This window comes from Amblyomma maculatum, chromosome 1, assembly GCF_055883805.1.
Source record: "Amblyomma maculatum isolate TAMU_Amacu chromosome 1, ASM5588380v1, whole genome shotgun sequence".
Taxonomy (NCBI): domain Eukaryota; kingdom Metazoa; phylum Arthropoda; class Arachnida; order Ixodida; family Ixodidae; genus Amblyomma; species Amblyomma maculatum.
In genome coordinates, this window is record NC_139344.1 from 63,174,368 (window position 1) to 63,198,913 (window position 24,546).

The window sequence follows — 24,546 nt, forward strand, 5'->3', positions numbered from 1 at the left end:
CCATTAAGTTCGTTGGCCAGAGGATCATTGACATCAATAGCAAGGAGCTTCCAGTCAGTTTCCCCTTCATCTACGAGTGCCATGACACCAAGGATCTTTACTTGGATGACATCACCTCGCTTGGCCACCTAGTGTCCGTCAAAAGCAATAAAACTGCACGTCAGAAGCCAAGAGCTCTAAACCTTGTATGCTATCCACAGTTCTGGCAGCCTTTTCAAATAAACCATTTGGGAAAATAGGCATAATAAACTGGTGGGAAGTTAAATGATGCTGCATGTGTCAAAATGCATTTTGTTACCAATGTGGATCACTGCTTCTACTAAGGCAAAATAAGATACATAGCATTCTTGAGTTGGGAAAAACATTATGTTATAACCAGTTTTCAAAAATTCATTTTTAAAAGGTCAATCCTCTGGCATAAAAGGCATAGCTAGCCGAGTGCTGTATAAGAGTTGCACTTAGTCAAAAATGAGAATAAAATGAGTAGGGGTGCCAGAAGCACAATGCAATGATGGCACTGTTAGGTAAGCAGCGCATACTATGTTGAATCCTGTGCCGAGCATACTGAAAAATGCCACATGTATGTCATGGCTGCTGCAAGGTGGCCCAGCTCATCGTGGTAATGATCAGTGTACACAAGACAAAGAGTCACGAGCTCACCCGATAACCAATCTCACAGACATCAATGGGATCATTGTCTCCCTTGCAGTTGGTCTTGCTGTCAGTGTGGTTCGGGTCTTCCCATGTCTACAATGAACAAATACCACAGCATAAACAAACAGGGGGAAAAAAAAAAAGAGAAGCACAAGTGTTACTGTGTGCCATATTTTTCATCTACAGAGTAGTGCTAGGCCGATGCACATTATTCCACTGTAAGCCACCAATACTCAATCAAGAAAAGATTTTTATGCCATGGTATCCACTCTACTGAGTGCAATTACAATCAACTAAGCTACAGCTAATTAGCTATATTAAGATGAATTGTTTAAATTATTCTGAATCATTCACACTGGCAACCAAACACACCCCATCCTCTTCCTTAATGCACTCTTTAAATACATATGCAAGGTTAAACCAAAGTAGAATACTCAGGAACTCAGTGAAAGCAGCTCGCAGAAGAAAGGCTGAATCAGATATTGGCACTTTCAGCTGCATGTTAGTGGCAAAGAAATGAAAAATGGAACACCCAGTCAGGTGATGGACGACTGTTCTGAGGTGCGCAAATATGTTATTTTTATTGTGAACAACAATATGATAAGCCAAAATATTACACAAAAGTGAAAGAAAAAGGAGAATATGTTTTCTTGGGTAACCAACTTCTTGCAGTGTTTGTGTGGACATCAATATGTAGCTAACTGCACTAAGTGATGCAAGTGCTGGACAAAAATACATCAAAAAACTTCTCAAACCAAAACACACTAGCCATACTAATAAGAACACCTACCCAAGAAAAAAATAAAAATGAGAATACTTCAGACCATGATTGCTATACAAATTTTATCAGCGGGAATAAGTAGATATGGAAACTATGGGTTAAAAATTGGAGTTTCAACACACCTTGGATACTAAAGATGATTCAAGCAAGCTACCGTATTTACTCTCATAATGCTCGCACCCCCAACATTGGGCGTCAAAAATTGTAATTTTTTTTTCCTCGCATAATTATCGCACCACCAATATTACCACCACGAGAGTCGTCTGCTAGTAGTAACAAGCACCATCTTTGGAGCGCTACTGAACCTAACTGGCCCCATTGTGCACACGCGCTACCAGGCGGCGATAGCGTGATCATGTCCCCTTCCCTAACACATTTCTTTATGGGAATTTTGTTACTTTCTTTATGCAGAACTATGGTTGCTTTACAGCTACTATAGATAATGCTCAGCTCGTCTACACCCCGATTTTGCAATGTATGTATGACTGCCGAGATTTCTACTGAGTCAAATGCTTTTTCGTAATCAATGAATGCTATGTATAAGGGGTGGTTATGTTCCGAGCATTTTTCTATCACCTGGTTTATGGTATGGATATGATCGATAGTAAAGTATCCTTTCTGAAAACCTGCTTGATCTCTTGCTTGATTGAAGTCCAAGGTTGTCCTGATTCTGTTAGCGATTACCTTAGCAAACATCTCATATGTAACTATGAGTAAGCTGACTGGCTTGTAATTTTTCAAGTTCTTAGCGTCACCTTTCTTATGAATTAAGATAATGCTAGCATTTTTCTATGACTCAGATACCGTCGATGACAGAATCAAATCTTTCATCTCCTTAGATAGTTTACCGGTATCCTCTCTAACTCTCCTACCGCCTACTTCTGGTGCGCACTCAGTAATGATAGCTTTAAAATTATTGTTCAATGCTTCTACACTAATGTCATCATCCTCGGTTAAAGCTGAATATCTATTCTGTAGCGAGATTCTGAATTCTTCTGCCCTCCCCCTTACTGTTAAGTCGTTGATGGACTTCTTTCGTACCAATCTGTTCCGTTCCCTCTTCAGATCTAGACTAATCCAAGACCTTACCATCCTGTGGTCACTGCATCGCACCTTTCCAATTACCTCTACATCCTGTACAATTCCAGGGTTAAAATACAGTATGAAGTCAATATCATTTTTAGTTTCCACATTAGGGCTTTTCCATGTCCACTTCCGGTTCTTCCATTTACTCATCTAGCAACTCCCCACTGCTATTCCTAGAACCAATGCCATAGTCACCCACTGCCTGGTCTCCAGCCTGCTTTTTCCCTACCTCAGCAATGAAGTCCCCATTAGTAAAGTATACCGAGTCTTTACTTTCCCCATTGCCAATTCCACATATTCGTAGAAGCTTTCGACTGCCTGATCATTATGACTACATGTAGGCATGTAGGCCTGTACAACCTTCAGTTTATACCGCTTATAGAGCTTAATTATGATGCTTGCCACCCTCTCATTAATGGTATAGAATTCCTCTATATTACCAGCTATATCCTATTGACAAAGAACCCTACCCTAGTTCTCGTCTCCCCGGTAAACCTCGATAACACAATACATGTCCGCCCTTCAGTATAGTATATGCCTCATTTGGCTTCTCAACTTTACTAAGACCTATCACATCCCATTCCATACCCTTTAAGTCATCTAACAGTACTACTAAACTGCCCTCACTAGCTAGGGCTGTAATGTTGAATGTTGCCAGGATCAGTTTCCAATGGCAGCCTGTCCACAGCCAGAGATTCTTAGCTTCCTTTGCTGCGTTGCAGACCTGAAAGCTGCCGTGGTCAGTTGCTTAGCAGCCGCTGGCGACTGAAGGCTGGGGATTTGTTAGAAAATTCATAGGAGGTTGTGGCCAATTACTACACCAGTGTGGCCAAATCCTGTTCTGGTGAGGGACTGCGTTTCGAGAGGTGTTCACCAGATAAGTTGCACCCCAAACCTGTTTATGCAATTCCATCGCCGCACAAATTTTTTTTCGATCCGGTGGGAATTGCGGGGCACCAGGATTCAAACCACGGTCCTCTTGCACGCGAGGCGGATGTTCTACCACTACGCCACCACTGCAGCTCCCTCTTAAATACTGCCACTCAAATTATACAAACTTTTAAGCTGAAGGCAGCCCTCACACAACGCGACAGAATTGCGCGCAGCAACAGATGACCATAATGCCGTCTGCTCACACGAGTCACATTCACGATTGCCAGCTTTGCCCGCACTGGAATACAGCATCGTCTGCTCTGCCGTCTGTTACAGTGGGCCGTACTCTTTCATTCCCTTATCACGACGTTTAAGAAGTTTGGTTTGGTTTGTGGGGTTTAACGTCCCAAAGCGACTCAGGTTATGAGAGGCGCCGTAGTGGAGGACTCCGGAAATTTCGACCACCTGGGGTTCTTTAGCGTGCATAGACATCGACAGCACACGGGGGCCTAGCTTTTCGCCTCCATCGAAAAGCGGCCGCTGAGGCCGAGATTCGATCCCGCAGTCCTTGGGCACTCTGGTCGAGCGCCCTAACCACTGAGCCACCCCGGTGGGGTTGGGGTGGCTTTTTGAATGCAGTTTTTTCTAGGCTGCGCACCTTGAATGACCAGTATTAGTAAATAAATTCAGTGCACATGGCAGCATATCAGGCTACATGAGAAGCTTGTGCAATTCAGAGAAGCACACTGTGGATAGCGAGCCTGCTGGTGGTATGTATGGCTTCACAACATATTTTTAGAGGCGTTTATAAAATAGACTGCATTCTAAATGATGTAGCATAGCGCACTGTGAATCAAGAAAAAATGTTGCGGTAAGTTGTGTTTACACGTGTTTTTACGGGCGTTCTCCTAATTCGAACCCCCATACGTATTGCGGTGTTTTAAATATATTGTGCCTTTGAAATTTCATTTCAAGCTTTCACAATCTATTTAGGACTTTCATGGCTGCTTTGTACCAAACACACTAACACCATAGGTGTCCCGTGAAATTAGAAAACTAGTTTGAAAACTTTCGCAATAGTTGTAAGAGAGGCACACTGCCAAGTTCACTTTAGTGTGAGATAGAATCAGCCCTCTGGACTCGGCTAGTGGTTGACTCTCTATCCACGGACTGACTCAGCCCAGAGGAGAAAAGATGCGAAAGAAAACACACAACACAGCAGTGTTGCATTTCCTCTTTCATGTCCTCGTTCCATTGCGCTAGGTCAATCCATGGAAAGCATAAAGATTATAGCTCTCCAACCTAGCCCCATAAATGTGGTCCTGGCTTACTGTCTGTCGAGTGAAAATGTCTAAAAGACTCCTTTAGAGCATAATTCAATTACACCAGTCACCGTCAGCTAGAAAATGAGTGAGAGGACAGCTTTTAGTTTTTTGAGTTGCCCACAGCACATGTGATCCTCTGACCAGAGAAAAGGATTGGTTTGGTTTAGGGGATTTAACGTCCAAAGTCAGATGCCGTAGTGGAAGGCTCTAGCAATTTCGACCAGCTGGAGTTCTTTAACGTGTACTGACGTCACACGAGCACCTTACTTCCTACATCCATTGAAAAGCGGCCGCAGCGGCCGGGACCCACATCCTTGGGCACATTTGTTGAGCGCTCTGACTTCTGCACCATCACGGTGGGACCGTAATGCATTGTACATAAGGCATTCTGCCCAAGACATTTCTAAAATTTGCCTCATCGATAAATTTGGATTGGTCAGAGATTTTACTGTACTTGCACTGTAAGTACCTCCTTTCAAAATCCTTGACCAAGTGTCAGAATTTTAAAGAAAAGAATATTTTTCACCTGCAAGGGTCAGCAGTCCCTAGGCAAACTTCAGTACACATTCTTATGTTAATATATCTAAAGCAATTGCAAAGAGTACATCTTACACAGACTTCATGACTAGTAGGAACAAACTTGGTCTGGCAAGTCTTTCCACAAACTGTGTGCAATAAGTGATGAAGTAAAACAATAATTGGGCCCACAAGACACATGACTACACAAACACAACACAACTCAGCATTAAGGACAGGTACAGTCTTTGTCAAAAGTGTAGAGCCCAGGGGGTCTGCTTCTGAGCCACCTCTTGTGGCCTGTATGCATCTCCAGTGTGCCGAATCACTTGATAGTAAGATTTTTTTGTCCTACCCTTTCCAATGAGAAGAACCTCTACTAATGCTAAATGAGCACCACTGCACGGCTCAGAAGTAGAGCACCTGAACTCTACACTTTTAACAAAGGCTGTGCATGTTTATATTACTAGTCATCGAAAACTTCAGATAAAATTGGCTAGTGGGACACTGCAAAACGTAAACAGCATCATTCTATTTCTGATAAAGAAATATACACGACTACCATATATCTGATGTGACATTTTGCAAAAGCAGTTCGATCTGCCCTCTGATTGCTTTGATACTTTGAAAAAAAAAAAAAAAAAAAAGCCTGAAAGCCAGAAATGGATGCTGCAAAATGAAACAGCCAGCATCAAGTTCACAAACACAGACTAAATCCAAAAAATAAAAAATAAAATCAATGATAGAGCCTGCCCCCAACATTTTAAAATTCTTCCAGAGGCTTCATACAAATAGCAGACCTTCAAAATTTACTATATGCTAAATGTAAAATACTACTAAATAGCAACTGACAGAACCTGTGGAATAGCGCCATAGTTCCAGATGTAGCCATGATGGGGGAAGCAGTTATGGACATAGCGCAGCTTCCCTTTCTTGACGTCCTGCTTGATTGGGTTCAGTGGCTCCTTGGTGGCAATCTGAGGGAACCCACGAACGATGCAGCTAAGTTGCAAGTGGCACACAACATCACATGACTCACAATGAACAACATTGCATCAATGACACCCAAGAAGGGGGAAAAAAAATGCTAGTAAAAACATGACAGGATGCTCCCAGATAAAGAATGCAATGGCTTAAAGCAACATATAGTCCAGCAGTTTTTGACAACATATATGCTTACGACCAAGTCTTTATATTTTGAAAATGTTGAAATCCCCAGTCTGTCCCACAAAATAAATGATACAAGCCATCAAGCATATACGCTAATAGGAACTACAATAGCATGCAGCTCATAGGTATATGGATGATGGCACAATTTACATGTGAAATTTCCCTAGACAACCATATATAAAAAAATATAAAGCATACACATCCACACAAAAAATGAATTGTCCTTTACTTACACCTGGAGCTTAAAGGGAAAGATTTTAAAGTAGAACATAGGTTTGTTTTTTTGTTATTATTTGTCTATCCTCCAAATGGCATGCTTGACCCCAGCCAAAAATTATCACCTGCAACTGAAAACAAAGCTGGAGACAAAATTCATCGATCTGATTTCAGTTTTTTCGCCAGTAATTTTGGACGTCCCAAACGAAGTCTTTATTTGAATGCTGCAGCCACAGGTCATATGTATGTAACAATAGGTCAAAGAAAAGAGTAAAATAGATCTTGCTCAGTACCCCCTGGTTCATGGCCCTTAGCAGTTGATTGCGAGTGTTACACATTGAGGCTAACGAAGAGGGTTCTACCTAAGTGGGCTATGGAACGAAAAATGGTAGGAGTAACATTAAGAGATAAGAAGCGTGCAGAGTGGGTCAGAGAAATAACTCAAGTTACTGACATTCTAGTGGAAATGAAGAAGAAGAAATGGGCATGGGCAGAACACGTAGTGTGAAGAGAGGATAATAGACGGCCGCTTAGGGTAACAAACTGGATTCCAAGGGAAGAAAAACGTAGCATTGGGCAGCAGAAATTTAGGTGAGCGGATGAGGTTAAGGAGTTCACAGGGGTCAAGTGGATGCAGCTAGCACAGGAACAGGTTCATTGGAGGAATATGGGAGAGGCCTTCGCCCTGCAGTGGGTATAGCCAGGCTGATGATGACACATTGATTTGCATTCTGTGGGGCTCTGGATTTCCCTCATGAAAGAGGTAGCAGGTTTTAGGTGTCGCTGTACATCCACCTTAATCCCGGCACTTTCTCCAACTGAGATGCAGCCACAAATGTTTTGCAGTACATAATCCCAACATCCTCATCAAGGTCAGCACCATTACATGTTGTGCACCCACTTGCAGTCCACAAAACCATCCTTGTTCAAGTGAACATGGTTCATGAGAAAGGCAAGTTGCACATATTAAAGTGACAACGAATCCATTCAACATACTTACGCACTTACAAGTTTCATGGCATAACCTGTCCAAGGCAAATGTATTAAGCTGGTTAAAATTTGTTACGGCATATACTACACGCAAAGTCAACTCAACACAAAAGGTTAATTAAGTGACAAAGTAATGTGGTTTTGGTCTGATTTGTGCAGTTTCCAGGAGGCAGTTTATGTAGCACAGTACTAAGAGAAACACTGCCACTCTGCCTCCCATCCTCTACATGGTCAATGCTACCATTAGGCTTTTGAGCGGTAAGAAGCTGTCAGCAGCAGTGATCCATCAGCACTTGTCTCAAAAAGACCACTGTACAAGAAAACTGCACTATGAAATGCATAAAGTTTTCCGCACAGAGAAAGATGCTACAGTTTGCAGATTGCAAAAGAGGTCCTGAACTTAATTTTGATGTCACTGGAAAACCACTTACTTTAGCTGTTTGCAAAATGTTCCAAGACAGAAAAGAATATGGCACAATTCCACGAGATGATACTTTGGCTTCATATTGCAAATCACTCTGGAGTACAACTCGGGCACAGTAACGGCCTGCTCACACAGACTCGCGGAGGATGTGCGACCGTTTTTTTGTCAAAAATCAACTGTCGCAAATGGTCGAAAAGCGACAGCTCGTTGCAGACTGGTGCCTGTTCAGCGGCGCAGCCAGAACGGAAGTTAGTTTTACATCCGGCTTCTCGTTGCTGGTGGACAGTTGAGATAGGCAAGTGTTATTCACAATGAGACCAATTTAAGAAAGCGACCCGCAGGTCGCCTTTGCAAGTGTGAACGTTGGTCAAGCTGAGCAGCTCCCTGGTTGCATGCGATAGCCGGTCACACGTCCTTCACGACTTGAGCGTGAATGGGCCTTAAGGCTTCTTAAACTAGCTGGTTCATTGCTACCTGAAGCTCCACCCATCCGTGCCAATCCCTACACAGCTTGAACTCTGTACAGTTTGCATGCCACTTGTACAAAGTACTGAGAGTGGCAATGTACTCTGATATAACTCATAAAGCAACTACTTATCAATGGTATTATAGCTATAATTGAACTGTTACATGTAGCCACTTTGGTAACATCAATAGGTGTTTTGACAACTACACAAGTTCTCAGCAGCAATGTTTTCATGTAAATGTTAACACTATACATGAAAATATTGCTACTATATGCAACATACCAAGGCAGGAGGAAGGCAACAGATTGAAAGAGCAGTTCCTAAAAGCCAAGCTTAATCTTTTTTATACGCTCTATTTTGACCTAAAACTGTCTTCTGGAACGGCCTTCCGTACAACATTGGTCGCATCACTTGCACACCACAGTTCACTGAAAATGTAAAAACTTTCTGTTATTGTGATTATGTATTCTTATGGAAATTTCAGCTGTGTTCAGAATTAGAATTTGCATCACCCATTTGAAATCCTCATTAAGCTTACCTCATTAGTGCCCTCGAATCTATTCAAAATTGCCTACATTCAGTTTTATTCATTCATCGTATTCTTATGACATCAGCGTTTCCTCCTTAAAAACAGCACCCGGATTATCCCCCTAATTGATCCGTCGTCGCATTGCCAGCCTATCTTTATTTCACAAACTTTTTCACAGCCCTATGCACATCGCACCTTATATTCTTCCCCCCCCACGCATATCTCATCACACCAGCCATCAGCTACAAGTTGCCCGTTCACGTACAGTCAATTTTCAAATTCCTTTTTTCCTCGAACAGCTGCAGACTGAAACGGCCTTCTGGACAACATTGCTCTCCTCACTTGCACATCACAGTTCATTGAAAATGTCAAAACTTCCCTGTTATTGTGATTATGTATTCTTACTTTTGCCACCCCTTAATGTAACACCCCTTTTTAGGGACCTTTAAGGTAATGAAATGAAATGAAATAAAATCTCTATTATTGTCGTGAGTGTCAAGTGTATGCACAAAAGCAAAATCTCAGCAGAGTGGAAAAAAAAAAAAAAAGAGCTGCACAGACTGCATGAGAAGGCACCCACCTCCATTTTAGCATTGGTCCAACGAGGGACTTCCACTACCATGTTGTAAATGCGGTTGCCTTCATCCGCAAACATGGGGATATCATGGAAGGGCGAGATGTACTGATCTCCCTTACCTGTGAGGCAATAGTGAAACCAGTTATTTACAAAAAGCTATCAAAAATGCCAGGAATCCTTACAATGAGCTGCAGCACCACAGGAAATGAAACCTAGGACAATAGAAGTTCTTTGGAAGAGTGTCCCCTCTGAGAAGTGAAAATGGGCACAAAACGAAGAGGCGTCGTGTGCTGTGCAATGTCAGCACACGTTAAAGATCCCCAGGTGGTCGAAATTACTCCGTAGCCCTCCACTACGGCTCCTATTTCTCTCTTTCCACTTTCATTCCCACCTTCCTCCCTTCCCTTACGGCGCGGTTCGGGTGTCAACAGAGCAAGTGTGACAGTTACTGCGCCTTTCCCTTCCTGTGAACCAATTTACCTTAACTTTTTTTTAACCACCGGAAATGAAACCCAGGACAATAGAAGTTCTTTACAAGTTGGAAGAGTGTCCCCTGTGAGAAGTAAAAATGGGCACAGTGTAAATTAAAATTTTCAGGAAATTGTATACTGACTATACAATAGCAATATGTGGATTTGTCACGATTTAACAATCTGTCTCAAGCTGGCAATTAAAGAAATGTAAATTAACTTTAATGAAGAGTTCATATGGAATAAAACAAGCACGACTATTTCTAACTTATGCACAACACAATGAAATTGTAGTTCTTAATTGGCTTTGTAGCAAAAAAACTTTCCTTTTCCCTTGTGGTAAATAAAATGGGGAACTAGATTAGCCACAACCTATTAACAAAAGAAAAAGATTAATTATTCAGAAGCACTGCCCATAATGACAATGAACTCCCTACCAACGGTGGCTGGAAGGCAACAAGAATTAGTTTTAAAACTACTGTGCTAAAAGGATTCCATAAACTTCTCCGTCTAAGTCTGACCCTTGAGAATGCAGATGATTCCAGTGCACTTTTCTCAATTTTGGCTGCCCTCCTGGAAATTTCAGCATTGCTCAGAACCAATGTCATTGCTTTCAAACACTGGCCCCTGCACCAAAATTGAGCTCCCCTTCTGAAGAAAAAAAATCACTGACAGATTCAAACCCAGCAAAATCAATCTTCCAGTTAAGTTTCAGAGACAGTTAAGTGTGAACCAGCACATTACCATAACAAAGTAATCACGAGATGGCAACCTCACCAAGCACCAGGAAACTTTCAAGCTAAACTCCTGCCCTTCTTTATATCAGTACCACATGGACAATGTCATGATTCTTGTGAAAGGTTTCACAAGAACAGAAAATAATGAGTGATGCCATTCTTGATTACTTCCTGTCATATCAAGGAGCTTACTCTCAACTTATGCAAACCCCAAATTTCACTTTCAGTGACCACTTGTAAAATCTCGTTCGAACAAATCAATGCCCTGTTAACATTTGTAGTCAAATTTTTTCCATGCATAAATGCACTAAATTAGCCTGCATTTTTCTCATACAATTTTCTCTAAAGTTTGCCACAATAATAAACCCACTCAGCACCTATGGGCACTTAACACAACACTGTTCCTGAAGTACCTGAAACTGCAGCGTAAATGTCCTAAAATGCGCCTGGTAGGGTTAAGGTTCCAGGGACACAACAATTTGATTCTCATTACTTTTGAGACACACCTAGTGTGGTATCACACGGCATGTACCATGTAGCCCTGAAAAGCAGCAGTTCTATTGTGCCTACTTTTCACTCCCTCGAATGGTTTCCCTTCCTGTAGAATGCAGCAAAAAGCTTACATTGTTATATGAGGCTGGCTCAATCATAGTGTAACATAAAAGGGTGAGCTCATATCAAGCACTCTGAACCAGCAAGAAATTAAAATATGTCTAACGAGTAAGATACAATTAGGTAGTTAAGTAATATTGATAAATGAGCATGAAAGCAGGTACCCGAATGCCTTATACCCAGCCAAAACACTTATTGCCATATCCAGAATTCAGCCACATGCAATGCTTGATCGAAAATGAATTCCACCTGCCTAGTACATTTTGAGCAGAGGGGATGCACAGGCACACAGAAAACGAAGTATAAAAAGCAAAAGCAGGAAAGCCTGTGTCCTCTGTGACCTCAATCTCCGTAAAAGGCAATTTAACTGCGAGCTGCACATGCCACCAGCTGTGTTACTACATGTGCACAGTGTGCACTACAACTACTCTCCTCAGGGATTTGTCACATGATGTGGCAGGCCATTTGTCTAGGGCTGAAAATTAGTTGGTAAGTTTGCCTAAAACGTAAAATGGATTCACATGAAAGAACACAAAGCAAGTCTATTCCCTGCTGCTGCATAAATGTACTAATGCAATATGGCTTAAAAGCATTCAGGCTACCACAAAATAGCAGTTAAGCAGTATATGAAGATGATGTACAAGTTGCATACAACCAACACAGCTACGATGTTTTCATGGGTGCTAGCGTGGATTTGCAAGCGATATAGATAACGGTGTTGCTAAGTTACAGATCCTGAAATAGACATTTCGACCCTGCCCAATTGATTCGCCCTAGAGCAGCACTAGCTGACGGTCAAAACGTTCTTCACACGCCATACCGCGGAGGAGCAGAGGCTACATTAATTACATCACCTTGAACCAGAGTCATTGTACTGTAATAAAGACAGATTGCTCAGGCACCTCGAACAACGCGCGTCACGCAGGACTCTGATAACGCGTTACGAGCAGGACACTGATAACAAGACCTCTGCCGGAGCTTGTCTGGTTCCATTCAAAAACAGGATTACTGCCTAAGTATCTCGCGCAAGTCTCATTTACCGAAAAAAAAAAAAAAAAAGAAGGTACTACACAGCGCAGGAAATAGACGCGCATAAAGAAAAGTTACGCGGGGATAATAGCTCACGAGTGAGCGAACGATGCAAAGGTACGAAAGCATAGTACCAGATCAGCCAAAAGCTATAGCGCGTATTATGGGTAAAAAAAAAAAAAAAAAAAATGCTTCAAGTCCATTCCTACTTCAGCAGTGAATGTGCAAAGGGATTACTTAAGCAACTACTGGCCCCGAAAAAGCAAGTAAATGCTACGAAGCTTGGCGAGCAATTACTACGAGCGCTGGCTGCCCGTATCGGAGATCGCCTTACCAAAAAGACACTGGCTTTTTCTATACACAAACGCAATGTCAGAATCGTACGAATGTCAGGACATAGATGCGCCACGGTTCTCACCCTGAAGCCGTAATGCTCGCTGGTCAAGGCCAAGCAGGATCATCAGGCGCTGCAAGCTCTACATATGCTTTGAACAAGCACAACCCCAAGCAAGGCATCATGAAAGCAGAAAACAAAGCCCCCATGCAGTCGTCAGAACTTACGGAAATACATGCTGTAGTTTGCGGAGTGCAGACTTCCCCGTTCAGCAGTAGAGTAACAGTCCATAGCCATGCCAGATGCCGCCAAAACCAGAAAAAAGCCCATCACAGAACACAGGACAGGACTACATGCGGTAAGCAACTTACGAAAATACAGCTTGTAGGACAAGGAGTTGGGTGAACCCCTCTCGACAGTTGAGTAAGCCATCGTTCGTGACACGTTCGCCAAGCTGAATGAGACACCTCGCAGAAAGCCGGTTGTAAAGGCCTTCCCCACGTGTAAAAGCATCTCCGAGGTTGGTTGCCACAGCAGCGGCGGCGGCACCTGTCGGTGAAATGATAAAGCTGTCTCGATAAGTCGGCGGATCATTGTAGCCAACGTCAGCGGATAATACACATGGACGCGCATATGCTCTTGCACCCGCAATGTCAGCTCCGTGATACGGCTGATGAAAAAGTTTCATGCGAGAGTGTTGGTACGCATGAGTACAAAAACTGAAAATAAGTGAATATAGTCATTAATTTTGCCACAAACACTCGCCTTAAAATGTCAGTAACCGATTACAATTTTAGGAGAAACGCACACGTTCGTCAACAAGCGCACATAGAGGGAATATTGCATAGCCAGAATGTCCTTGTAGCACACTTCGACAAGTCAACCAAAATAAAATGTGAAGACGCACCTGCGAAAGCAATAAGATGACAGCCAGTCCGATGGCCCCTTGAAATAACATGATGTCACGCTAACATTGCAAGCGAAAAAAGGAATCCTGCGACACGTAACTGTCCGTTCTGCTCTGAATGTCGGTGATGGCCTCTCATTGCCATAAGTTCACTCCTCGCAATGCACTCTTGACTTGAATATGGGCACAAAACTTTCTACGAGACATCACATAATGCATCAGCGCTGCGTACATTTAGCAAAACACCGCTCACGAAGGCAGAAGCGTCGCCATTGCAAGGGAAATGTTACGTCACCAGATGCCCACAGATGTCACCACCTGTGCTGTATTTAGGCGGTATTCAAACATTCAAACCAACCTAATCAACCCTTCCTCCATTTTATAATATATTTCTATTCGTTGCAAGTTTGAAATCTTGATCTGCGCTAATTGTGCCTTCACAAAACTTGTTTGTTTCGAATTTTAATGTACTGCAGCCGCTGGTAAGACAATTCCGACGGTCTCAATCAATCGACTGTTCGAACACGGTGAGCATTTTTTCAACTTAGAGCAAATTGGTGCCTCGAGCGAATTAAATGGCTTATAATGATAGCGATGTTATGGTGTTTAACTAACGAAGTAATATCTGTAATGCAAATATAGTTGCAGTGCATGACCATTCGCGCGTATATTTTTGAGACTATGTCTGACAGCTCTTGCGCGGCTATCGGCCGGCCCTGCCCTTCGCCGTTTCGTTGCTCTACCCTCTCCCTGACCTTTTTATTCCGCCTGTCGGATATTGGGTGCTTATGAATGGATATATTGCCGCGGCCAGCAGCATTTCCTTCCAATTGGCATTTTTGCAACAAGCCACTAATGCTCTGAGGGACGCCGTAGTGGAGGCTCCAGATTTGGCCCCTGGAGTCGTCTCACGTGTGCATGCACTGCCGTCCCACCGATTATCCCACGCGCGCTTTGCATGTCGTCTCCATCGAAGCGCTGCCACTGCATGCGGTCGGGATTGAACTTGCATCCTCGGGTACAGCTGGCGAACGTCCAACCCAGACACGTACGGCAGGGCCGACGCTGCAACCCCAGTAGCACAAATTGTTGCCATAACGTTGCAGAAATGTTGCGAATATCGCGTAACGTTACCGCGACGTTGGCAACGTTGCTCAAATGTTTACATGGTAACATTATTTTTTTGGCATTGAGCAACGTTGAAGCAATATAGTCAAAATGTGAGCAGTTGATATATGTATTTTCTCACATTGGGACGTTACAAAAAGAAAAGTCAACATTGCTGTTGCGCATCAATAATCGAATTCAATTTTTGCTGAGGATTTCGAAAAAGAAAATAGTAAATGCAAGGTCACGGTGCAAGATCTTACACCGTGTGCAAGGCGGACAGCTCAACAGCGGCTACGTACTAAAACAAAATATTGCCTTGTACTTTGTATTATTTTTATAGTATAGATTGTCTATAAACACACGAAATCAGTGCTTTCGGCACAAATGAAACTGAAAACGGGGCCCTATTATCGATAATTCGCTATTTTGTTCAAACTGTGACGTACGCGTGACGTGTGCATCAGGATGGTGCCGGCCCGGTTACGTAAGCACACAATCGGGTTACGCAGTCTGAAGGAAAAGAGAAATAAAAGCTGCATTCGATTCAGCCGTGGTTCTCTGCACCGCCGGAACCGGCTCACGGTGCGCTGCACCAAAGCGCTCGATTCACAGCATTCCCTGCACCACTGTCCACGATTGATTTTAGGTGCAGTCGTGGTGCCGCTGTGGTGCAAAGAACCGCGGCACCCTCCGAGGAGGAAGTGCAGAAAAGTGGTGCACGTGTTGACGGCACTAGCAGACGACGCGCACTGCCAATGAGATGCTTAAAAGCATCGGTTATCGACTTAGGGACATTTTTTTCCCGTCGTCGACGGATCCGGCGTCATTCTCTGTGAAATGGCAAGTTCCTCTGAGGTCTCTTGTGACAACCTGAATACCCTCTCGAGTTCAAAGCTGAAATATCTGGCAACGGCGCTTCAGTTGTACGGGAACTCGGTTATTGCGGTCTGTCCGAACCAGTCGGTCTCGGACTGAACAACGATGTTGCCTCGAAGGAAAGCACGGCGTAGGGCTCCTCATCCTCACTGTCTAAGGACTCCAGAAATTCCTTAAAATTGACTTCGACGATGTTGTCGTCCACGACGTCGCGACGCACCGCGAAAACTTAAGCTCGCGGCGCACGGGAACTCGCGAGCAGACGACTAGCTCGTCTGAAGTGGCGCTGCTGACGCGCTGCACCTAAAATCCCTTGATAATTTGAAAGTAGCGACACTCTCCTCCGCGCCGCGCTTTCCTGCTCGATTCTCCTCGCGCGGCGGCGGCGAGCGCTGCGCACGACACGCTTTTTCCCCCTGACGCCCGCCGGCCGGCCGCAGCAGTGAGTGAAGCGCGAGCTTTTGGGCCAGGTCTGCGCTCCAGGAGTGCACAAAATTTTTGAAAAATTGCGAGAAAAGCATTGAGAATGCCGATAGTAAAGTTCATGAATTGATTGGTTTCTTCTTAGAACTGTTTGAATGGGGAATACTGATAAACAAAGCTTTCAGGCGAGTTCTGTGCTACAGACACTTTTTAAGTCTCATGATAAGGTTTTACTTTGTGCGCAGAGAAAAGCATTGAGAATGCCGATAGTAAAGTTCATGGATTGATTGGTTTCTTCTTAGAACTGTTTGAATGGGGAATACTGATAAACAAAGCTTTCAGGCGAGTTCTGTGCTACAGACACTTTTTAAGTCTCATGATAAGGTTTTACTTTGTGCACTTAATCTAGTACTGCCTCTGACTTTGTGTTTGTTTTTTTTTTAGAGCGTGAAATCTGTCACCGCGGTAAAACTTCAGAAAACGATCCAGGCTGGTGCTTTGAACTTCAAGATTAGAGAAGGTTAAAGCAGGACTTAGTCTATTTCGCTACTGTCAAGCTATCTCTCTAAGCATAGTATATGTCGCGTGATCAACCATGAGATTGGATTATTGGTTAATTGTACATGTATTTCAATCAATTACTTGGCCAAATTAATTTATATTTAGTAAATTGCAATTAAAATCTAAATTTTAGCTGCAACACCGAACCGTATACCGTTGGAAAGCTTAGGCCAAGCGTAATGGCACTGTGCTAGTTAGTGATCCGCGATAATCTGCGTTCATTAGTTAATTTTGTATAAAATCAAATTTTGAGCTGTTCCTTGCTGCTTCGAGGCAAGGAACAGGTTTGCCACGGCAGTCTTGATATGATGCTGATGGAGGAATTAAATAATTTTATGAGTACGTGGCCCCTCACTGACTTCGCGTGTGGTTAAAAGACAGCAGGGTACACTGGGAGAAGTGGTGGGCCCTATTGCCGATACACTGAAGTTCTGGGGCAAGCATGCTGTGGTCTCATGCGCTGTGTAAAAGAGCTTGATTTCATTGAACGCAACAATCAAATAAAAAAATTACAAGGTGCACATAGGTCTTCAACGTGCGGAAATGAGAAAGCATATAACTGCCAATCCATTAACTATCGCTATCCTATCTATCACTATATCTACTAATGCCAGAGACCTATCGTAACTGTCACTATCCGCAACGAACACTATCACCTCACTATCCGGGCCTATTACTATAATTTACTATTATTATCCGTAACAGTCACCATCATTACTTATCACTATTCATAACCATCACTATTTAATCTGATGCCGTCCCATGACCTATTGATATACTTCAATTTTCATTGACTTACGTTGATGGAAATTGATGGAACTGCGTTTGGTCTGTTCTTTTTTTCGAGTTCGTGTAATATTGGCGGCTCAAACTGGTCTTCAGTGAAATGTAGCTAGAACATAGAGCGATGAGATAATTACTCAGGCTAGGTGAAAAAAAAAATCTTGTATACAATTGAAATGAGTAATATGTTAGTGTTAAGAATTGTTGCTCACAAAATGTTCCCCTATTTTTACATAATAACTATAATCATTATTGATTGTTTAAGTTTCGTAAATACAGAAAATTGATGCAATGATTCCGGCTGATTTGACATCGATGGGATAACTTTTCTCGCAATAAATGAATACGCGGAATCGCGCTTTTAGAGCTCCAGCTTTCAAAGCGAAGGTAACCTGCCAACGCCTAGTAGTCATGGTCAAAGTGAAGCGTGTGTGATCATATGAACACCTCCTGCACATTGACCGTATCCCTGATAAAACGAACGCATATTTTTTAACCCACGCGTGCGTCGAAGCATGGCAAGACACATTCAAGAATTGAAAAAAAAAAATGCCATACGACCTAACTAGTGCAGATTACCCGCAATACCTCGGGTCTACTTGCCAAAGAGTTTTTCAGGGCCAGCATTCATTGCTCCCGAGTAACCGACGCACACTACAAGTAAAAGCTGGAAAGGCTAGCTCCTCTTCAAGCCCGAATTTTGATTTTTAGTGAAGGAGGCCAGGGATCCTAGCATAATCGCGACAAATGCAATCGAGAGACTGTAATTTTCCAGTTATTGCTGACAGCAAAAAGCAGATTATAGCGCCCTGTTTCTGACTGTACAGAAGTCGAAGCGTGTTAAATGATGGAGCCTTGGAGCCTCGCAGAATATTCAGCATGCTGCAGAGGACAACCTTATTTTTATACAATGAACATGCTGCCGCCGCAAAAATATTGAGCAGCAAGCAGGAATAAAAAACGCAGCGTCAGGTGACGCATTATTATGGGGAGTGAGAAAGGCACTCGACGTCGCAAACAACTCTGTTGTTTCTGGGAATAAACGTCTTTCGACTAATCTTGTGAATCCATTGACTCGTGCGCAAGCCGTCACGCTTGCCTTGAGATATCATGAATACCGCATAACCATCTTCAGGTCGCTTGCTGCAGTTGTACGCGCAACAGCACGGCATAGAGCTTGCACGCTGCAATAAAAGCACAGCGCGCAATATTCGCTCGCCGAGACTAGGGGAAAAATGGCGCGAAGGAAAAAGAAAACACAAGGAAAACGCCGGACGCGCGTCGGTTTCCAAGGGCAACAGCAGGGAGACCAATCGTCGCTCAGGAAATCGGGCGGAGAGCCGGCCTTCAGCGAAGGGGCGCGCAAGGGGCGAGGAGGAGGAGAGGAGGTAGCGCGGCGGCGGCAAAGTTCAATCGTTGGCGTAACTTTCAAAGTATCAAGGGGTTTTAGCTGCACCTGCACCTGAACCACAAAACTGGAACTGCACCTCACCGGCACCCGACTGGCACCGGCGGAACTTTTTCAGAATTGGTGCCGAGAACCAGTTCTGAATCGAACGAACCTAAAGTGACAGAAAAAAGCGCGCTGTCGTCTGCTACTATATATTGGCGCCAAGTATGAAAAATGACGGTGCTCCAGCAGAAACCGATACTCTGCGGCGCATTCCGTGATTAGGAAGCCTAGGGTTGCAGTGAGGCGAGTGAAGTATGTTGTGGCGTTGCGGTATTAGTGTGTCATGACATACTTGCGGTCGAACATTCGGCATCAGCTACGCATGGCATCAACTCGCGAGTTTCAGCTGAAGAGCAAAAACGGCAATGGAATATTCGCAGTGGGTTGGTGCAAAATGGGAGCGGAAAGTAGCATTGCTGTCCATAAGCGCCGATGACCTCTTACATTCACTTAGCGGCTTTTAAATGCAGGAACTAAAACGTTTAAGGACTTGGTCGTAAACAGAAGTAATCGACAGATTTCCAAAGTAGCTCCAGCACTGATGAAGATGCGCCGGCGCAGCCGGTAATCCATCTCTGAGGACAACGCTCGCAGTCTCAAAGTATCAATTACTTTTAGATACTGGCTGGGCTACCCACCTTTTTCGAAAAGCCGCGTTATGACCAGCTACGATCAGGTCACCAAGTCTGCTTAAGGTTCTAACATATTGTGTCGTCTTGTCTTGAGTTGTGTAGAGCGCGGAAAGCAGCGCAGAGAGTAAGAGATGTTCCATACACACACTAAGTGGAAGGCATACGCTGGGCCTCACACCTAGTCGGTTAAATTTTCATGCGCTGGCGTACGATAAGCTCTTGCGAAACGCAAAAGATGTCCGAGAAAGAGAACGAAACAGAAGAACAGAGTAGCAGTAAGGTTAATTAGGCGATTCTCAGCTTACCGTACATGTGCAGAGGGGGATAAACGGACAATAAGGAAAGAAAGTGAAAGATGACTGAGGAAATCATGGTATGAAACTAGGGCGGCGCAGCGCGCGCGTATTCCTTACGTACTGTCGAAACGGCAAAAGGCTGTATTAAAAAAAAAAAAAAAGGAATCAACACAATGTGTCACTCAACTACATCATGATTAGAGCGTACCGTCATAACGTGCTCCGGAGTGCTTATTTTTTTTTTTTCTTCTAAAAAATAAGCAAATGGTGAGCCCGCTTGCATATTAAAAGAAAACAGTATATATGAAACACATCATATGTGGCAAGAAAACATGTGTCATGTACATGAAACATACATTCCTGTATTAAAATAGAAGCTTTGAGTATTTTTGCTTGCTTTGCCCGTCGTTGAAAGGCTGTTCAATTTATTAACATTGCAGTGAGGGCATAGTTCAAGGCAAAAAAGACAGTGTTCAGGGCCGACGTTTAAGAAAGTCTTTGATGATCCCTCGCTGCCTGTTGCGTGAAGTTCTTGCACAACCATCGAATCATATGACCCCTCAGATTGTACTCACGAACCGATCAGACAGATAATTAGAAAGCATCGTGGTGCTCTCTGAAATTCATGATGGTTTGGTGGACGCTGTTTAACACAGAGACTAAGAGAAGAAAACGCAGAACTGGTGCCTTTATTTCTCTTCCTTTCTTTGTCTCTGTGTTAAAGAGCGCCCACGAAACCATCATGAACAACCTACAACTCGCCCAACTTCCCCTTCTGTTGCTCTCTAAAATGTCTCATCTCGCGCAGATCAAGCGCTTGAGTTAGCGGGCCGCTTTGCTGCGCTTGGCAACGACGGCGCGGATCGATGGTTTCTCAATGAGAGCAAAGCATTTGCAACGGTAGGATAGGTACGACCCTCGTGCGGCTGTAAATCTGCGTCTTCTTTATTAATCCTCTAAAAGATGACGCAGCTGATAAGTTCCCTTATAACGTCGTTTCAGTGCTTTCTGCAATTACAAGATGTGTCAGCTTACTTCACCACCCACCAAAATCTGTACCAAACTGCGGTGAGCTAACAGCCGCCTAAACAGTACGTCGCATTCGCCCTCAAGTGGTTAAAAATGCGGCGCCCAACTTAGGTCATTTACAGCAATGGCAGAACATCCTTTACGTAATAAAACGTCATTTTGACGTCATCATTAAATATTTATGCATGACGTATTTTTCGCTACACAACGTCAGCCAATTAGATTGCAGTAGTCGGCTCTTGATAGTGGGTGGTCCATTTCAGCCCATTCGTAATGCAAGCATAAGTGCTTCCCTTTCTATTATATATACCTCTGTTTTACCTCCACACTTACTTATATATACCCTCCATGCATCATGAAGGAAAGAAGCCAACAGTCGGCGAGGCCAAGGAAAGTGTTGGGGATGGTACTTTATGTAGCACCGGACGCGATATTCGGAGGTCGTGGGTTCGGTTCCCACCATCGGCACGTTGTTTTTTCTTCTACTTTGTGTTTAATTATCTTCCCCTAAACAGATTACATTACTAATTTCTGTGCTTATCCAAGTAAACATTAAAAAAAAAGAAAACATAAAGTACCATCCCCAACGCTTTCCTTGGCCTCGCCGACTGTTGGCTTCTTTCCTTCATGTATTATAACGAGCACCCTCATTTCCCCTTAATTGATCTGCTTGTAGCTTACGGGGGTCTCGGTTCTGGCAGTCTTGAAGCCATAGGTAGCGTAAGAGGGTTCTAGCACAGCGTTCGCCCTCGCTCTTGATCACGTTCTACGTGACGCTGGCGGTAACAAAGGACGTTCCACGTCCGCCGCTATGGCTGAGGGTGGCGCTGGTGAACACTCTCAAGGTTCGTATACAGACAACATAAATACCCAAGCAAGTAGCAGGGTGGACAGCGGCCGATGTAGCTCAGTTGGAAGAGCACCGGACGCGATATTCGGAGGTCGTGGGTTCGGTTCCCACCATCGGCACGTTGTTTTTTCTTCTACTTTGTGTTTAATTATCTTCCCCTAAACAGACTACATTACTAATTTCTGTGCTTATCCAAGTATCCTTGGCCTCGCCGACTGTTGGCTTCTTTCCTCCATGTATTATAACGAGCACCCTCATTTCCCCTTAATTGATCTGCTTGTAGCTTACGGGGGTCTCGGTTCTGGCAGTCTTGAAGCCATAGGTAGCGTATGAGGGTTCTAGCACAGCGTTCGCCCTCGCTCTTGATCACGTTCTACGTGACGATGGCGGTAACAAAGGACGTTCCACGTCCGCCGCTATGGCTGAGGGTGGCGCTGGTGAACACTCTCAAGGTTCGTATACAGACAACATAAATACCCAAGCAAGTAGCAGGGGGGACAGCGGCCGATGTAGCTCAGTTGGAAGAGCACCGGACGCGATATTCGGAGGTCGTGGGTTCGGTTCCCACCATCGGCACGTTGTTTTTTCTTCTACTTTGTGTTTAATTATTTTCCCCTAAACAGATTACATTACTAATTTCTGTGCTTATCTGTTGCAAACGCCAGCGGCCGGCGTTCGCCTGCCAACGGGTCGGCGAACCCGTTAGAGCCCAACGAGACTGATGGCTGGGGCAGAAAGAACTGGGTTTATTGTGTGGCTTGGGTTTTTATACCAAGCCAAAGAAAAAGAAGAACGAAAGGAAAGCTGCAAGCAGAGACTGTCGTGACGCTTGGTGATGACGAGCAGAGCGGAGGCGGGCACACGTGGCGCTGACGAAGCATTTAGCAGTTCGCAGCATCCCCCTTTTCTTGGAATCCATATCTTACTACGGGCCTCCTGACACGTGTTGACCGCCGCAGCACCGGACCCTCGATGTCGCTGGCTGTGGGAGCCTCCGTTCTCTCCAGCTCCACGTCTGAGTGATCCGCAGGTACTCCAGGGCAAGCAGGGGGAGTTGAAGCAGCAATGGGTGCATCGGTGCTTCTTCTGCGGAGCTGGTCCATGTGACGGTGAACAACCCCGTTGTCTGTCTCCACTTTCACGACACGCGAGCCCGTGGTTTCCTTGACCTTGCCCGGCGTCCATTTCTCGCCGCTGCTATAGTTGCGGATGTATACCGGATCTCCTGGGGCAAAGCTCCAGCCGGCGTCTTCCCGTGACTGGGCCTGGTCGACTGTCTTGCACCTGGGCGGGAAGCACATATCTAGTCTCGTGCGCAATCTGTACCCGAGCAACATTTCGGATGGCGAGCGCCCTGAGGGTAGCGGCGTGCTTCTATAGCTGCACAATATTCTTGCCAGGGCCTTCGTTATATCCCCTTCCGAGCACCTTTTAAGTCCATCTTTAATGGTTCGTACAGCGCGTTCAGCCAAACCATTGCTTTGTGGGTGATACGGCGGTGTTCGACTGTGTGTCACGCCGTTCCGCTCCATAAATTGGGCAAATTCCCAACCGGTAAAAGGCGTCCCACTGTCAGAGACAACTGTGCGGGGTAGACCAAACTGACTGAAAATTGTCCGGAGGGACTTGACTGTGGTGCAGGAAGTGGCGTTGGATAGGGGTATGGCCTCAATCCACTTGCTATGCGAGTCTACGATGACCAGGATCATCTTGTTTTGAATAGGTCCCGCAAAATCAATGTGCAACCGCGACCATCTTTCCTGCGTCTCTGGCCAGCTAACAGGTGCGTGGGTAGGCGGCATTGGAAGCGCTTGAACGCAGGTTTGACACCCAGCAGCCACCCGTTTAATATCTGTGTCGAGACTGGGCCACCAGAAAGTAGACCGCGCAACGGTCTTCATGGAAGAAGCCCCTTGGTGTGCTGCGTGTAATAACTTCAAAAATCTTCCTCTGGCTGCTACCGGAATCACAACACGGTGGCCCCAGTAGAGCAGGTTCTGACTAACGGACAGCTCGTGTCGCCTTTTCGAGTATTCCGCCATCTCCCTCCCTTCCATAACCAAGTGCCTCGGCCAACCCTCCAAGACACACCTACAGACCTTCGAGAGCACTGCGTCTGCTTGCGTGAGCACTTGCAACTCCTTTAGGGGCACGGCAGGCTGGTCCCAGGCGTCCAAGGTCAACACGTAGTCTGCCTCGTCCTCCGAATCCTCGGGAACCTGCTGAGATGGTAGCGGTAGGCGGCTTAAGGCATCCGCGACGAACATGTGCTTACCAGGCTTGTACTGTAACTTATACTTGTATGCGCCAAGCAGAATGGCCCATCTCTGTATTCGAGCAGCTGCCATGACGGACGTTTGCCTGTCATGCTTTAGGAGACCCAACAAGGGCTTATGGTTTGTAATGAGCGTGAACTCCCGCCCGAGTAGATAGTCTCGAAAACGCTGCACACCGAAAACTAAAGCCAGGGCCTCCCGCTCAATGTGAGAATAATTCCTTTCAGCGGCGTTTAACGAGCGCGAGCGAAATCCGATCGGACGATGTTCGCCATCTATGCGATGGGAAAGCGTGGCCCCAACACCACAGGGTGATGCATCGCATTCTAAAAATAGCTCTTGTTTCGGGTCGAAGTGCGTGAGCACCGGGGCCGTGGACAGCGCCTCCTTCGCTAAGGAAAATGCATCTTCTTCCTTAGAACTCCACACCCACTTAACACCCTTTTCGAGCAACCGGTACAGGGGGGCTAGCAACGTAGCCATGTCAGGCAAAAACTTGTTGTAGAACGTTACCATGCCCAGAAACGAGCGCAGCTCGCTCACATTTTGGGGGGAGGGGG

The 24,546-nt window shown here is 44.7% G+C and overlaps 1 protein-coding gene across 2 annotated transcripts in view; it reads right to left on the bottom strand.

Annotated features, from left to right (window-relative positions):
* The window catches only part of Nurf-38 (Inorganic pyrophosphatase Nurf-38), a 64,577-nt gene extending 50,588 nt beyond the window's left edge, over positions 1 to 13,989 (bottom strand). Inside the window, exons 1-6 of one of the 2 annotated variants that reach the window (XM_084588240.1) lie at positions 13,698 to 13,989; positions 13,162 to 13,339; positions 9,612 to 9,727; positions 6,093 to 6,212; positions 661 to 747; positions 2 to 128 (exon numbers count right to left, since the gene is read on the bottom strand). In XM_084588240.1, the coding sequence (XP_084444366.1) occupies positions 2 to 128; positions 661 to 747; positions 6,093 to 6,212; positions 9,612 to 9,727; positions 13,162 to 13,339; positions 13,698 to 13,748 (679 nt within the window). In that variant the 5' untranslated portion in view covers positions 13,749 to 13,989. Of the gene's footprint in view, position 1; positions 129 to 660; positions 748 to 6,092; positions 6,213 to 9,611; positions 9,728 to 13,017; positions 13,340 to 13,697 lie in introns of both variants that reach the window. The other variant, XM_084588238.1, reaches the window with a different exon arrangement.
* Positions 13,990 to 24,546: the final 10,557 nt, after the last annotated feature.